At 39.4% G+C, this 16,397-nt stretch overlaps 1 protein-coding gene across 1 annotated transcript; it reads right to left on the bottom strand.

The window, feature by feature from the left end:
• Positions 1-4,783: 4,783 nt before the first annotated feature.
• Positions 4,784-11,177, bottom strand: slc14a2 (solute carrier family 14 member 2). Its single transcript, XM_069139117.1, has 10 exons — positions 11,101-11,177; positions 10,492-10,563; positions 10,188-10,374; positions 9,510-9,699; positions 9,224-9,352; positions 8,617-8,809; positions 8,025-8,172; positions 6,721-6,855; positions 6,488-6,537; positions 4,784-6,390 (listed from the first exon to the last, which is right to left on the bottom strand). The coding sequence occupies exons 1-10, from the start codon at positions 11,149-11,151 to the stop codon at positions 5,968-5,970; spliced, it is 1,578 nt and encodes a 525-aa protein (XP_068995218.1). The 5' UTR covers positions 11,152-11,177; the 3' UTR covers positions 4,784-5,967.
• Positions 11,178-16,397: the final 5,220 nt, after the last annotated feature.

Raw genomic sequence — 16,397 nt, forward strand, 5'->3', positions numbered from 1 at the left:
ACATGCCCTCTAACTATATTGACAAACATTTGAACTGGAAGGGATAGAAACGTACGTCTAATTATTCAGCTATTTAAACTGTAGTCCTTTTAGGTCATACTGCATGTGATAGTCTTTGAATAAGGAAATGTGGAAATCATGAAGCTGATCATCTCCACAAGAAGAAGCTTCAGAAGACCATTTGATGTCTGAAGCAGAAATATTTATTGACATAGAAGTCAGAATGAAAAGTACAGACCAGCACCCTGCCATCCCAACTCTGAGCTCCTTGACCTTAGAATTAAAAACTCTCACACAATATTCTGCATCTCTAGATAAGAAGACTTTCATCCTTGAAATCTGGTTAATCTTTGAACACTTAGAAATGTTTGTCCCTTTACATTACGGCTCCCATCTTTTTCACAAGTTTGCCTATGGCAACCTACAGTACAGGAAGTTATTGTGACCGGATAAGGACTCCTTTCCTCAGAGCTACATAAATGTAATTAAAACTGCAAGCAGTGATCTGCGGGCCCTCACACGCTGCACGTCGGGGCTCCAGCGGGTCGGGCTGCCGGCTCCCCCACGTGCAGCACGCCAAGGTCCACATATTCCACCTTGCAGTTTGAATTTTTTTCGTAATCTCGTTCTTTATTATTCTTTAAAAAAAAAAAAAAAGCCTTTATTTGGCAACTTTAACATCTTCAAAAACTCATGAAAGTTGGTGCCTGATGCATGTGCAAAGTTTTGTGAAGTTTGCAGCATCGCTTGACCTTAAACATCAACTTCCTGTTTCACGGCGAAACATCAAACTTAGCCGCATCACCCTGCTTATATATATACTATATATTATATACTATATACTCTATACTCTATACTACATACTCTATACTATATACAAAAATGAATTTTGGGTCACTTTTTGGACAACATGCTATAGTCTGACTTTTTTGAATATTTCGGACGACATGCTTTGGATATTTTGGATGACATCTGAACTGACGCATGCCTCAAGTTACTTCTCACTGTGAGGCAACTGCTCTAACTAGTGCACAATGAAAAAAAAAAGTCTCTTTTGGACTTAGTATGACTGCATGTAGAAACCCATACTTGTGTGGCTTACCCTTAGAGGGACTCACCTTAGGGGGACTCAGCCCCTGTGAACCACGTGGCTTACCCTTAGAGGGACTTGCCTTAGGAGGGCTCACCCTCCGTGAACCATGTTGGCTTATTAAGGGGACTCGCCCTCTGTAAACCATGAACCATGTTTGATACCTGAGCTGAGCGAATCCGTGTCTTCATGAGGTCGTTTCCAGCTGGGGGCCAGCGTCGTAGACCGCTGGACTATCTTCGGCTCCAGAGAAACAGCTGCGCCAGGAGAAAGTTTTTCACAGAGTTCACTCAGAGCTTCCAGTGACTCAACCGACAGTCTGGTTAACTCAACAGGTAAAAGATTCTACTTCACCAAGGTTGCTATTAATGGTTCAGATTCCACCTTGGCCTGTTGATGGTGATTCAACTTTGAGTGAAGTTGAAACGTTTGGTGAAATTGAAAAAGTTTTGCATCCACAACACATTACAGGAAGATATTTAATATCAATGCAGACCCCTTGAAAACATGTATATCTACTATCCAAAGAATGTCTGCGGCAATTTTGGTCGCATTTGAATGAATATTTGTGGACAGTGGAGTTATAGGTTGCAGTGAGCCAAAGATTTGTCACAATGTAGACCATCAGCTGGGAATATTGGTGGTGCAGTGGTTAGCAGTGTTGCCTCTCAGTATGAAGGTTACAGGTCCAATTCTTTGCTTTGTTATGACTTTAAAAAAAAAATCTGTTTAGGGGGCACTTATGAGCCATTTGGCCACGTCCACTCGCGACTCCATTAAAATACGACATTTTTCGCCGGGAGAGACGGGTGTACCAACTTTCATGAGTTTTTGAGTATGATAAAGCCTCCAAAAATGCAGTTGTTTATAGAGAATCATAATCATCGCTTGAATAAGAATAGGGCTTTCGCACCATCGGCCCTAAGAATGAAGGAAAATTCCCTCAAAATGTATGACTTTAAGTCGTGTATTCAATAGAAAACTGTCTATAGACAGCGCTGGCTTATCTCCATTGTGGGTGTCACTTCCTCATAAACTCACTATATTCTTCTACGTCAGAGTTGGCAGACTTGGCAATTCAGTTCTTTTGCTAGAAATTGCTAGAAGCTTCTGATCTGATATGTCAACAGGTATCTGATGTTTTCTTACACCTGTCTTTGACCGTATCTCATGTTTGGATTGAGGAAGAAAGCATTACCAGTTCATGGAAAGGTTTGGGTTACATACTTTCACTGCAGAAAACCTTTTTACCTCCAAGCTGTTTCTCTGAAACTCCAGAAAGCAGCCACGTTTTTAGCTTCAACACCATGAGCTTCAGAGTTTGTTTTAAAGTTATACAAAATTAAATCAAATAGAGGTAACACATCAAATGACTAAAATAATTATTATTAGGTTTTAGCACAGTTAGCACATTATTGTCAGAGGAGATTAGTGTGAAGGGAGAGGTTTCCTTGCTGAAGACTCTGTACTGTATGCAACTCTCAGATGGCAGGTGCAGAGTAATATTTGTAATATGGGTCACGACTCATGCAAATGACCAAAAAGCTTTAAGTAAATTAAAATATGAATCAGTGTTGTTGTTAAGGATCACACGGAATGTATAGTTTAGTGTTAATAAGTGAGAACAAGAAAGATCAACCCTGAATGTCTTGGAGGAGGCCTGGAAGAAAGAAAATAGACAGATTTGACATTTATTAACCCTGAGGCCCAAATTTTCCACAGAAATTTCAGGAAGCAAAGTTCGTGTGGCAAATAATGATGTCAGATACACTTAGTAATTTAATAAAAGTTATTTAACTTCCTATTAGGAGCTCAGAGGTTTATCAATGTCCAACTCATCCGCTCAGTAGCACAGCATCACGTGCACTGTGCTGGAAACACCCAGTTTAAAAATAGTTCCTCCACCCTCAAAGCAGCCAATGCTCGGGCAAGTGGGACGTGTCTTAAGGTGACTTTTCAAATGCATTTTGACCTACTTGTGCTTTTCAGAAGACATCAAAGGAGCCACAACTAAGAACATTTTCCATTTTATATTAAGGGCAATAATAACTCAACTCAATAGCTTAAGAAAAACATTAACACATTTTTTTGTGGTAGCAGGTAATAAATAATATGACTTGATTGTACGACCCCATTTCCAAAAATGTTGGGACGCTGTGTACAATGTAAATAAAAATAGAATGCAATGATTTGCAAATCATGCAAACCCATTTTTAATTGCAAATGGACGCTCTTCACCCTGCTAACTCATGACTGTGCACCAATCTACAGCACCAATCACATCGTAAAGTTTGCGGATGACACGACTGTGGTGGATCTCATCCGCAACAACGATGAGGAAAACTACAGGAATGAGGTGAACCGACTGGCCATGTGGTGCAGGGATAACAATCTCCCCCTCAACGTGACAAAAACAAAGGAGATCGTTATAGACTTCAGGAGAACCCTCACCCAACACCCCCCTCTGACCATCAACAGTTCTGCTGTAGAGTCGGGCGAGAAGCTTCTCGGTGTGAACCTCACCGAGGCCCTCTCCTGGACACACAACACTGCATCACTGGCCAAAAAAGCCCAGCAGCGCCTCTAGTTCCTCTGCAAAGCAGCCATCGTGTGCTCCTTCTACCGAGGCACCACAGAGAGCATCCTGACCAGCTGCATCACTGTGTGCTATCGGAGCTGCACCGCCTCCAACCGCTAGACCCTGCAGCGCACAGTGAAGGCAGCAGGTAGGATTACTGGTTCCGCACTCCCCTCCCTCCTGGACATCTACAACATGGACATCTTCTTTCCCCGTAAGAAAAACAGGTTTTCAATGATTCCTATGCTATCACAAAGCATTTATAAGCACTCTAAAAGCCTTCTCTATGTTGTTTGTTAAAGTTTCCTGTTAAAAATAGTTGGTTTGGTGAGATTTGAAACTCGTCGGGCCACTAACCTCCAGCCGCATCGTCGGGCCACTAACTTCCGGCCGGGTCGACGACACTGTTCCTCCGTTTCCTGTCGCTGGACGGGTCGCCGACGCCATTTTCATATTTATGTAAGTGTGTTCAGTACAAATGAAGTAGGCTCAATTGCAGTACTAAAGCTAACGGTCAAATATATTTTTGAAGCTTGTAATCAGTGTAAACTTACGATTTGTCTATGTTAGCACTTTGGTAAGCTAACTAATCATGTTACTTAACAACAGACACATGAATTTGTATATTGTTAATTGTATTATTCCAGCGGGTTAGCATATGAGCCCTTAAGTTGTAATGTCAGTTGCGTGAATTTGTTATTAGAGTTTGTTTAAATGCAAACAGGACTTATCTTGGCTGGCTACTCATGTTTGAGGCCTGTAACAACACCAATGATGTGTTACAGCCATGATGATGGTGTATTGGTGAATAATTAAAATGTGGGTGGTGAGTTTCAGCGGTGCAAAATTGTTACAATTATCAGTTGAATCAAGACAATATGGTTTGCCATAATGTAATACATTATTAAATTAAGCTATTAAAACTAAAACAGGATATCTTTGCTCATTTTGTGACGTACCTAAAATTCAATCTCACATGGACTCAACACTTAAAAATATATCTTTCTTTACAGTTGTATTTGTAATGAAGCATGTTTTAAAAAAAAATCTTGACAGAAGAATTGTAAAAACCACATAATGGTGCCATTTATTGCTGAACTGCACAGGCCTTCCCTGAAAAAGACCTCGTCCTCCAAAACCTGTTTGTCATTCAGCATCAATTGTGCCTTCCCAAATGTGCAAGCTACCCATGCCGCTAATGCATCCCCATACCATCACGGATGCTGGCTTTTGAAGTGTGCCCTATTGGTCCCTCTCATCTTTAGCCCAGAGGACTCGGCATCCCCGATTTACAATAAGAATTTCAGATTTCTATTCGTCAGACCACGACACAGTTTTCCACTTGAGCTCAGTCCATCTTAAAGAGCTCAGCCCCAGACAAGGCAGCAGTATTTCTGGATATATCTTTTCTCAATTGTAACCTGTATTTTTTGATACAGCAATGAACTTCTTCGCAGACAATGGTTTTTGGAATTGTTTCTGATCCCATGCAATGATTTCCACTAAACATTCGACAGCCATACCATATTGATTTGTTGTTATTGTCCCTTGCGTACAGAGATTTCTTTGGATTCTTTGAATCTTTTAATGATTTTATGAACCGTAGCAAAGGCAAAAAAATATTTTCCATAAAACAATACAATTTCTCAGGTTCAACATTTAATATGTTGTCTTTGTTATTTTCAATTAGGTATGGGTTTACATGATTTGCAAATAATCACATTCTGTTTTTATTAAATAGCTGTTCTTTGATGTCCACAGAACTGCAAACCACTATAATATTAATACATATGATAAAGGTTTTATATGATGTCTTTATAATTCATAGCGATTTTGACTTTTTTGTTTCAAATAAATGCTATATAACAAGATGAATAGTCGATCATACCAAAAGATGATTCCACAGATTATTTCATATTCATTATGAATAAACAAACACAAGCCAATTATTTGGAAAATGTTTAAAAAAATATATACTTTATATACTTTTTTTAATATATCTATATATGTTTATATATATATATATACACACACAAATATATATATATATATACACAAACATATATATATATATATATATACTGTATATATATATATAAATGTTTTACAGAACAAAGTGCAGCATGTTATCAACTAAACTCAGAAAGAGGTGCCATCATAAGTGTTTTTAGTAAAAATACAATTACTCTAAAAGAATATTTACAGCTACACTTATTTACATTCTTCATAAATCTGAGTTCAATTAGCATATCATTTCATCATCTTCCAACATTTTTCTCCCCTCTGCAGAAATGTTGTATTAAACATTATCAGCAATGGTGACGTCAGTTAAATCACCATATCTGTTTTTTTCTTCTTCAGAAATCCGCTCAACTACTTGAGGTGTATGGTCTTTGAAACTCGTCTTTTCATTTGTACCCTTTGATGCCTCACTGCCTTCCTTCCCCTCCTCCATCCTTTCCAGCTGCAGCCTCAGTTGCTCTTTCTCATTCACTAGCACCTCTTTTTCAATGGCTCTCTGCTGCTCTTCACGCTCCTTCCTCTCTTTCTCAGCTTTCTGTAGTTTTTCCTGATTCTTCAACTTCCAGAAGAAGCTGAGGTTTTTCTCAGGGTAGGTAACTTTGACCAGTGGCAGCTTGAAGATCCTGTTGGTCTCCGTAGTTAAGAGGAGGAAAGTGAGGGCAGACAGACAGAAAGGCCAGGTGCAGGCTGGCAGACCAAACTGCAGATGAAAAATACATTGCAGTCAGTAACTTGCATTGCTGAATATGTTAATACAGACTGATATGTACAATAGGAGTGAGAGGACGTGAACTTACGGTGGACATGATGTTGGCAATGGCTGAGCTTAAGTATCCACAGAAAAAAGCTACAGAGAAGAGGAAGTGAAACATTGTGAGATTCATGTTTATAATGCAAAAAGTGTGATCACAGATTTCAAATACGTGGTCTTTCTTTGCTGAAGTTGCACATGGTTACATGTCATTTGATCATTTTGTGTGGATTATATGCATTTGCAGATAGTGTTTTTATCTTCAGAATATCTTCTCACCACATGTAATGGCAAGCAGGTGCACCTGCCAGGTGAGAGCATAAAACATTCCTCCGATGGCAATACAGGCTAACACACAGTTGTATCCCCAGAGGCCGAAGTAAATGTCTTCAAAAGGAGCTGCCAGAGCCAGGCCTGCAAAAACAAACGCACCAATATTAAGTCTATCAGAGAAGCACAATGTTCAATTTGTGTTAATAAATAGTAACCCTACTTGTTAATTTGCACCTTTAACAGATTTTTGGGGTCATCTTAAAGTTGGAACATATCGAATGGGGATTGAATTCATTCTGTAAGCATGCAAGGAAGCAAAAGTAAGATGCACTTCTTATTGAGGTGAGGCAGATGACTTTTACATCAGATGTTCATTATTTCACACCCTTTCTGCCTATGAAATTAAATGTCATTTCATTTACAACCCAAAAACCTTTTGGAAAAAGTTGGGACGCTGTGTAAAATGTAAAGAAAAACAAAATGTGATGATTTGCAAATCATGTAAACTCATAATTAATTGAAAATAAAACAAAGACAACAAATAAAATTGTATTGTGTTTTGGAAAATATGCTCATTTTGAATTTGATGGCAGCAACACGTTTCCAAAAAGTTGTGACAGGGGCATGTTTACCACTGTTTTTCATCACTACTTCTTTTAACAACATTGTAAATGTTTGGGAATTAAGGAGACCAGTTGCTCAAGTTTTGGAATATAAATGTTGTCCCATTCTTGCCTGAAATCAGATTCCAGCTGCTCAACAGTAAAGGGTCTCCTTTTTCTTATTTTTTTGGTTAAATAATGCACCAAATGTTTTGAATGGGTGACAAGTCTGGACTTCAGGCAGACCAGTTAAGCACCGAGACTTCTACTACGTGAATGTAGAGATGAAATGCATTCACAAACAATGGATTTCAGAAAAGTTCTTTAGCCCATGCAGTAATTTCCACTACAGATTTGTGTTTTACTGCCTGAGGGCCTGAAGCTCGAAGCCATCCAATACAGATTTTTTTTTTTTGGCCTTGTCCCTGCATACAGGTACAACATTCCCAGTCTTTTGTTGACCCTATCCCAACTTTTTTGAAACGTGTTACTGACATGAAATTCAAAATGAGCAAATATTTTGTATAAAATAATACAATTCCTCAGTTTCAGCATTGTGTGAGCACTGTGTGTTAAATTTAATATGGGTTAACATGATTTGCAAATCATCACATTTAGTTTTTATTTACATTTTACACAGTGTACCAATTTTTTTGGTAACAGGCTTGCCTATCAGTTTCCTGCCAACGCATTTAGTGGTCTTCTAACCTGTAACCATGCCCACTGCAGATCCCAAGACGGCATGAGCACAGGTGATGGGTGAGGAGATGAAGAGTGAGATGATGAAGATTCCTCCTGTCCAAGGGTTGTCACAGCCATAGACCTGTCCGATTCCCACAGGTACTGACATAAACAGCTGAAAATGTACATTCAAAGTTAAGCATAAATTTACATGCAAATGCAACCCCACAGATGTTTTCACTAATAATGACTTTCTGAATCTCTACTTTGGTCTATGTACATGCAACCATAGTTTCATACATACATAGGTAGCAACATAGCGCTGGCTGCCATAATAACAAAAAGACCCTGCGTGCATTACGGTGCAGGGCCTTTAAATCCTAATATAACAATGCACTAAGAAAGCATTTCCCCAAATCTCTTATTGAATACCATGCAGGGAACAAGTCATTTGCTATTGTTGTACCAGACCATTAATGATGAGTCAGAGAAAAATTTGCTGAGAAATCTTGCACATCAGAACAAAGGTAAAAGTATGTGATCTTAAATTGTGCAAGCATCTACAACAAAGAGATATGTTATAAGAGGTAACATACAAAGATTATGGCCTGTCACTGACCTTGGCTACATCAATTTCAGCCCAGGTGACATTGGGGAGCTCTGAGCGTGGCTGAATGAGGACTTGGGGGAAGTGGTGGTTGTAGTGGCCAGTGGCGACCATGTGGAGACACACCAGGATGTTAAAGGGCAGGGTGAACACTGGCAGGTCCCAGCGGCTGTTGATAGATGCCAGGGCACTGGACACAATTGGGCTGAAACACAATGATACAACATCATCTGTGTTACATTCACTCCACATTTGGCACACACAGTCTACTTACATATTTATGTAAGTACATTTATTATAATATATGCTTGTATCACGTTCACAGTTGTTTCTGCACATTTCTTACTTTTATCATGAATTTAATACAATAATATCTGCCAGCACCAGAGACGATGGGGCAGGGCATAACTGACAACCTGTTCTTTCTACACTATCAACATAAGGTATTGGTTTGTTTTTATGTCACCCAGCTGAAACCTGTTAGCCTTTAGAAACCTCATGATTTATGTAATCATACTAGAGATGCTAATCAGTTGTGACATTCATGTCATGGTTGATTTATCTACTTTCTCATCTCGTTTGTTGCACTGTATTGTTTCACTGTTACTCATCTGCTTACCACATCATGGACATAAAGATGTTAGGTAGCAGAAGCCACCAGTACCAGTCTCCTTTGTTGGAAAACACGGCCATCAGCAGACCCACCAGGATGCCGTTGTAACCATACAGCCCTGCAGCAATTGCACCCCTGAGGGAAAGTTATTTGAATGTATCAATTGATATTTTTCTGCTATACAAGTGTAATTAGGTCACACTACATGATCACCGTCTACCTCTATTTTAAGATATCAAACTGTCATTAGCTAAAGCATCAATGTCGTCAAGAAATTATTGTGTGTTCACACCTGTTCTGTTGCAGAATGAGAGCAGAAATGGTTGCAAAGAAAGTTCCCACAAAGCCATTGAGGGCCCACCAGTAATTCTGCAGAATGAGGCCAGCAAAAATGATGAGGCCACTCAGAGGGTTGTTGACAAACATCACCTGGGCAGCACCACGCAAAACCCAATCCAAAAGCTGCAGCAAGACGAACTGTTCTGAAAGATGGAACAGAGAGTTATTAGAGTGCGAGTAGAAGTTGTTGGTTTTTAAAGACTTTGAAATTTCCGTCAAGATCATAGTTCAAGATACACAGTCAATATAAGTCAGGGACAACGACGTAATCAGTGAGTATGAGTGTGACAGATTGTGATTGCATATCATAATGTTGTATATTGTTTTACATCTATGAAACTCTCTCTAGCCTGGCTTTCCCTAAAGGCACAGTTTCAAGTTCCTGTCATAAATTTGTCACATACTTGTCTGCACATCTGTCCCATATGTTACTTTAGTACTTTCCTGTTATGGAAATTCCGTCTTACGTCTCTCTCCATATGCTAGTTACATAACTAAATTCAGGTTGGAGTTATTGATGTACAGAATGATAATGTTGTTTTCACCAGAAAGGAATAGTAAGTATTATTGTTAGGTTATGCAGAAGTCATATGTCATTTCCAGAGGTCCTCTGCTGTACTGTTTGACTTACTTCCCATCCATTTTCCAAACACTTCCATGTCTCCAGAGAAGTAAGACACTCCTTTGAGGAAGCGGGCCCTTGTCCTCTGCAGGGTCGGTGGTCCTGCAGAGGGCTGCACCTGGCACTCCTTCTTGTCTGCCTCGGAGCGTTCAGGCTCAGATGACAGGTCAGGGTGCGGCATCAGAGGCTGGAGCTCCTGAGGCCACCATTATGTTTAAAAATGTGTTTCAGAATTTACTTACAAAAGTATTGTTGAATCATGGTAAAATACACATTTTGTCTAACTGACACTGAAGTATGAATATCAACGTACAGTAAAGGTAGTGGCAGGAGGGCTGGTACACGGTGCAGCAGAAGTGGAATGGTCAATACTCTTCTGAATATCCTGAGAAAAGAAGCAAAAGTGTCACTCAACTGCAGATTACTCATTACTTATTATGTATCGTAAAATATATATATATATATATGTATAAAATCTTTCAAAATTTAAAACATGTTGAATATCCCTTCTAAAAATGCATTCATTGCATTATTGACTGTATCTTTTACTGCACCTTCATTCAATTAGCCTGTAAGTAAAATATGTCTTGAGAAAACTAGTTTTGATTTAACAGATTTACTTGTGGCTTTTTTACAGTACAGTAAAGGTTAACCTAAAACCAACATTTAGCTTTTTACTTCGATAAAACTTCATTATATCATTATTTTTCCACTTTGATCACTGGTATGTGTTGATTTAAAAATCAATCATACATGAAAATCAATGCTTTAAGATAAAGTAAAACAAAGTTAAAATCACATCTATAATTGTCCTCAAATATTTGCTCAAACAGACGCACACTATCTAAAGTTTAACCATGTTTTACTGGACTCTGCTCTACTGGACTTCACAGACTTTGGAAACAGTTACAAGTGCCCTTACCTTTGTGTTGGGTGATCCAGTCATATGTCCAAGAATAGGCACAGGATGCATTTGCTGCCAGCTTCTGTTAAGCTGCACTGCGGAGACTTCCACTGAAGGTTCTTATAGACGACAGAGCAAACTCCACCTCTTCACTCAACCTCTCCCTCTCATCCACCTCTTTGTTTCCGCTGCTCATCCTCCACAGGGAACATTGTCTCTCAGCAGTGATAAACTTTGCCTCACCCAGATCTCTCTCGACACACTCAGATAGCAAAGTTTTTTTTTTTCTGTCCTTAATTTTACATTGATCATCACAAATAAAGTAAAGGTGAGTTCAGGTGAAGTCAGGGTTTTCTCCTCAGTTGGAGGCGTTTGATGTGTAATGTGAAATGCTGCAGAGCCTGAGCAAGTTTGTCAAAGACGGCAGAAGCTGTACTTCACTTGATCCTTGTCCAACAGTCCAAGAAGTTTACCTTCAGGACTTTCTACCAGAAGGAGTTTGGGTTCGGGCAAGAGGAAAAGGGTTGGAGTTCTGTTAGAGAGGCTTTCTGGCAGAAAACCCCGAGGGCCTCCTTCTCCTGTGTACAGTGAGAGGCCATGCACTTCAGGTATCAGCGTTATTGACAGATCCCAGGGTGAGTACCTTGTCCTGGACCTCACTTACATGACTGCTTAAGGAGTAACTTCAAAGTGAGATTTTCACTTAAAGTATGTTTACAGGTGTTCACGAGTACTTCTGCGTACGTTGACAAAAATTCCTTGAATACTTTTGAAACACGATAGGCATTTACACAAAATCTGATAATACTGATAGAGTGATGTCACCGGAGTCCTGAAGACTACAGGTTTGGAAATCAAAACAAAACTCCCTGGTTGTGCTTAAAAGTGGGCCAACCAGAAACTTCTAGTCTGATCTGAACTTGAGGCTTGAGCTGCTCGAGGTTACATTAGCTGCATAGCACGCCTAATCTCCAGCCTTTTTTTTTTTTTAATCTAAATGTCCATCATCAGTATTCTTTCATAACGTACCCAAAGTTCTCTTTCTGTTTACCGCCAGAGATTTAGGCTAAATACCAAATACTCTCTAGATCCAATATATCAAACATGTTTCTTTTGTCAAAACAAACAATTACAAGGGGACGCATTGGACTGAAGGGAATTGTGATTGTGATGATTGTAATTTTCCAAAGTATTTTTTTTATAAACAATTAATTCATTAAATGAAAAGAATCTGTAATGGAAATAATCATTGACTGGTAGATTACTATCAACAGGTGAATGACCCTGAGGTTTAAATCCATGGGGCTCTGTTAGAGAGAGTTGCTACTTCCATAGGTCCCCTCAGTACAAAACAGATAGCCCAGTGGAATTGCACAACTTTAATTTAAAAAGTCACATACAAAAGAATTACCAACGTCAAGATCCCTGTGTTTAGGGCTGCCCAGCTGCAGAGCCCACCATTACGACTTACAGATACCAGTGGTCTTGTTCTGCTTCCTGGCACCCTCTCTGTTGAAGAGAGAGTGTATGTGAGCCACCACTGGCCTCAGCAAGGGACTGCTAATATAAAGGGAAGGGAGAGTAATCATTGAACACAATAGGAGCGTAATCAGTTAACACAGTACACCTGAGTTAGTTATCTCCATCTCAACCCCGTTCCTACAGCCACTCCTACCACCTCTGCGTCCTGTGGCTGACACACAAACCATGCCCCACTGCCACAGACTCATAACCAGTCAGTAACACAGATAAGGCTTTCAGATAAAATTATTCACAACAGGTGCATTTAAACTCAATTTAAACAAGAAATAGATCAAAATGTAAATAAAGTACAGAACATTGAAGAATTTTGGCTTTTGGGTATTGCATGGCTCAATAAAACCATTGTTAGGAGTGCGGGAAACACCTGAATTGTGAAAACATGCTTTTATTCATAAATGAAAGTGTCCGCTGAGATGAGCAAGTAACTTTCTCTTCTGCTCTGCAACAAATTCAAAGGTACGGAAAAAAACAGAGCAAGGTCTTTTATTCGGGGTCATAACAACCATAAACCAAATTGTTACTGAAAAAAACCAAAAACTAAACTGCAATCAGGAAAATGTACTCTGTTATTCTGAATGGCCCCAATTAATTATTATCATACACGTTAGATATTGTCTTGTTTTAACTGCTTTAAATAAAGTCTGGCACTGTATTCCCTATGTTTTTGTTAGATCGCTCAAAAATTTTGGAAACCACTGATTTAATCTTTGTCATTACATTGTATTTTATAATCTAATTATATAGTTCTTCATGAAAAATGGGGTGGAGTAAAAAGCACATAAAGAGAGTTATATATTGTAACATAAATAGCACCTCACAGTTACACCTTTGTGTCACTGTCCATAAATATTGGTTGTTTTTTGTAGTAATCCAAGTAACTTTACCATAAACAGCAGAAACAAATGCAATAAAAGATTAATACTGTGGGCGTGGATTGGTTTATTTGTTCCTATATCATTTATATTACGTAATTACAGTCCTGATTGGCAGCATTGATTGATGCTGCAGACATCTAGTCATCCATTGCTGAAGAGGAAAAATATTGGAAAAGAAAACGTGTGAGTGTCAAAAAGAGATTTTTGAGCAAATCTTTTAGCCTCTTTAAAAGAGGAATGAAGAACAGACAGGTATGGGCAAATATTTTTGAAGCAGCTGGTTATTTTCTGGCTATGATTCATCAGGAGAAACAGTTACACTTGAATCTCATGCTGAAAAAATAATAAAACTCTGACCAACCACACTAGAACTACTTTGACACAAATGTATTCAGCAATAAGGCCTTTTCAAACCCGAGGTTTTTCAGGTCTCTCAAAGGCGGTGATAGATGCTCATATCCAAACTTCAGAACTGGATGATGACTGAAAAAAGTGTCTAACAGCTTGGTCCGTCTCTTGGTAACCTGGTGATAGAGTCACTGTATCATCCAGTCTGGCTCAGTCCAACATGAGAGAAAAAAGGAGCAACTCTTGTTTGAATGAGTGGAGCAGTAAACACATCAATGGATGAAGCTTTTGGGAAAAGAACATGAGCACCAACACCACATGCAAGAAACCACGTTAGGTGGCAAAGAAAAGAAGTGATAGAAATAGAAGTCAAACAAGAGTTAACGTCGACGTTCCTCCACTGTTGGAGACAGATCACGGTAAGGAAACGACTGAAGCTTGACGCTGGACAAACGTTTCTTCTTGACTGAAGAGAACTGCTTTGCAGTTTGCATGCTCTCCCTGTGCCTGTATGAGTTTTCTCCGGGTATTCTGGCTTCCTCCCACCGTCCAAACATTTGCACTGATGACACTGAATGTGTGTTGGGCCAAGAGGGGACCGATAATGGATGGATGGATGATTAATCAACTACGGAGGCAATACACTATATACTTATAATCATCCGTTATAAAAAAAAAAAAAAAGAAAAGAGAAAAGAAGTAAGAACACGCACAATTTAACCATGACAGCGAAACTTCGAGGGCTTGCCTGGACACTACAGTGACTCTTCATTGCCTCCTAACATTTATTGTGGTGTTACAAGACAAGTTCCTTATTTATATAACTGCTCAGTTTATCTGAGGCGGCTGTTAGGTAACAGTTGCTTCATGATGTTTATCATCAGCATATTTAACCTGCTGGTCCAGTTATTTTCCAGGTACGGGCTGTCCTCATATCAACTGAACGACCAATTATGCGTAACATCAACTGACTGTAATGGCGTGATTTGACGTAGCCTACCCTTACGAGGAGGGCATGTCATTTCCCTAAAAATCAGGTATAATCTTGTGTAGGAAAATATTAATTTCATGAAAATATTGCTGCTCCAAATTGTTTATATTACAAATAAAAATGTCAAAGACAGAGATAATGATCAACATTTCAGACTCAGATCAACAGCTGCATGCAGCAACAGTGGAACAAGAGTAGGCTGATGCTGACATCTAGTGGAGAGATACAAAATTACACATCAGTTGTGTCTATTTATCTACCTCCTTCCTCCATGGTGCTCAACCTCCTTCCTCCATGGTGATCATTTGACCTCTATGCCTTACACTAAATCAAACTAACATTTCTTCTGTGGCCATTCTGCTGTAGAAATCCTCTTAATTGAGGTTCTTTGGTTTTGATAGACACACAAACGTCCATAAAATAAAATCCTACCTGTTAAAGCTGCATTCAGAATCCACCACTTCTAGCCCAATTTCTCGATTTGAAAGAGTACGAGGAGGCAGCAGTTTCATGCAGCCAACCCGCCCTCATGCACGTACAAAATGGACGGCAGGAGAGTAGGCCCCTATGATTGTGTTTGTTTGTGTGTGTGTGTGTGTGTGTCTGTGTGTGTGTGTGTGTGTGTGTGTGTGTGTGTGTGTGCGTGCGTGCGTGCGTGCGTGCGTGCGTGCGTGTGTGTGTGTGTGTGTGTGTGTGTGTGTGTGTGTGTGTGTGTGTGTGGTGAGGTGGTGAGGGGGCTCCTGCTTCTGCCAGAGTCTATGGAACCTGATACTTGATGACTCCCCATCACAAGAATGTGAGTTTCCTTCTCTTGGAGCATCTGGCCCGACGCCCGGCCACATCTCCATCTGTGTGTGTTTGTGTGTGTATGAGAGTGTTACTTGTTACTATTTGCCCCTTTTTCATGAGTGGCCTCTTTCAGCACAGTGAGACATTCTTTGTATGATGGTTGTCCGATTTGTTTTCTTAGTGTTTGACTAACGTGCTGTCACTTTCATGTGCAGCTTTTCGGCCTGGAAAAAGGAGCGATGCCAGGATTTCAGTTAAATACATGGGTTCGAAAAAAAAATGAACCTTTTTAATGTTCGTTTCTAAAATATTTTAAATCGTATGGACATTTAATTTTGACATTTTAAGTATTAAAGTACTGTCACTTTAAAATCCAAGTGTAATTTCAGAGGAGTTTTTTCTCTCTGCTTAAGGCTTTCCTGTTGTCATTGGACAGAGGGCAAACACACACACACACACACACACACACACACACACACACACACACACACACACACATTCACGCCTATACACTTTTACATTCAAACTATATTTTACTATATGAAGAGGTAGCAAATGCGATGAAAGCACATAATACTTGTAAGTAAACTGGACAAACGTGAGGTCACAGTAACCTTGATGTTGACCTTTGACCTCTTAAACCTGATCAGTTAATCTTTGAATCCAAAGAACAGCACGTGTACAGCACGTGTATTTTAGGGCAGATCTGTATGTAGAAAAGAAATTAACAAGGATTTTTTTTTTTTTTTGGTCTGCTGCCTTCTTCCTTA

The sequence above is a fragment of the Embiotoca jacksoni genome, unplaced genomic scaffold (assembly GCF_022577435.1).
Source record: "Embiotoca jacksoni isolate LCO1_2020_lvr unplaced genomic scaffold, fEmbJac1.0.p SCAF_8, whole genome shotgun sequence".
Classification (NCBI taxonomy): Eukaryota; Metazoa; Chordata; class Actinopteri; family Embiotocidae; genus Embiotoca; species Embiotoca jacksoni.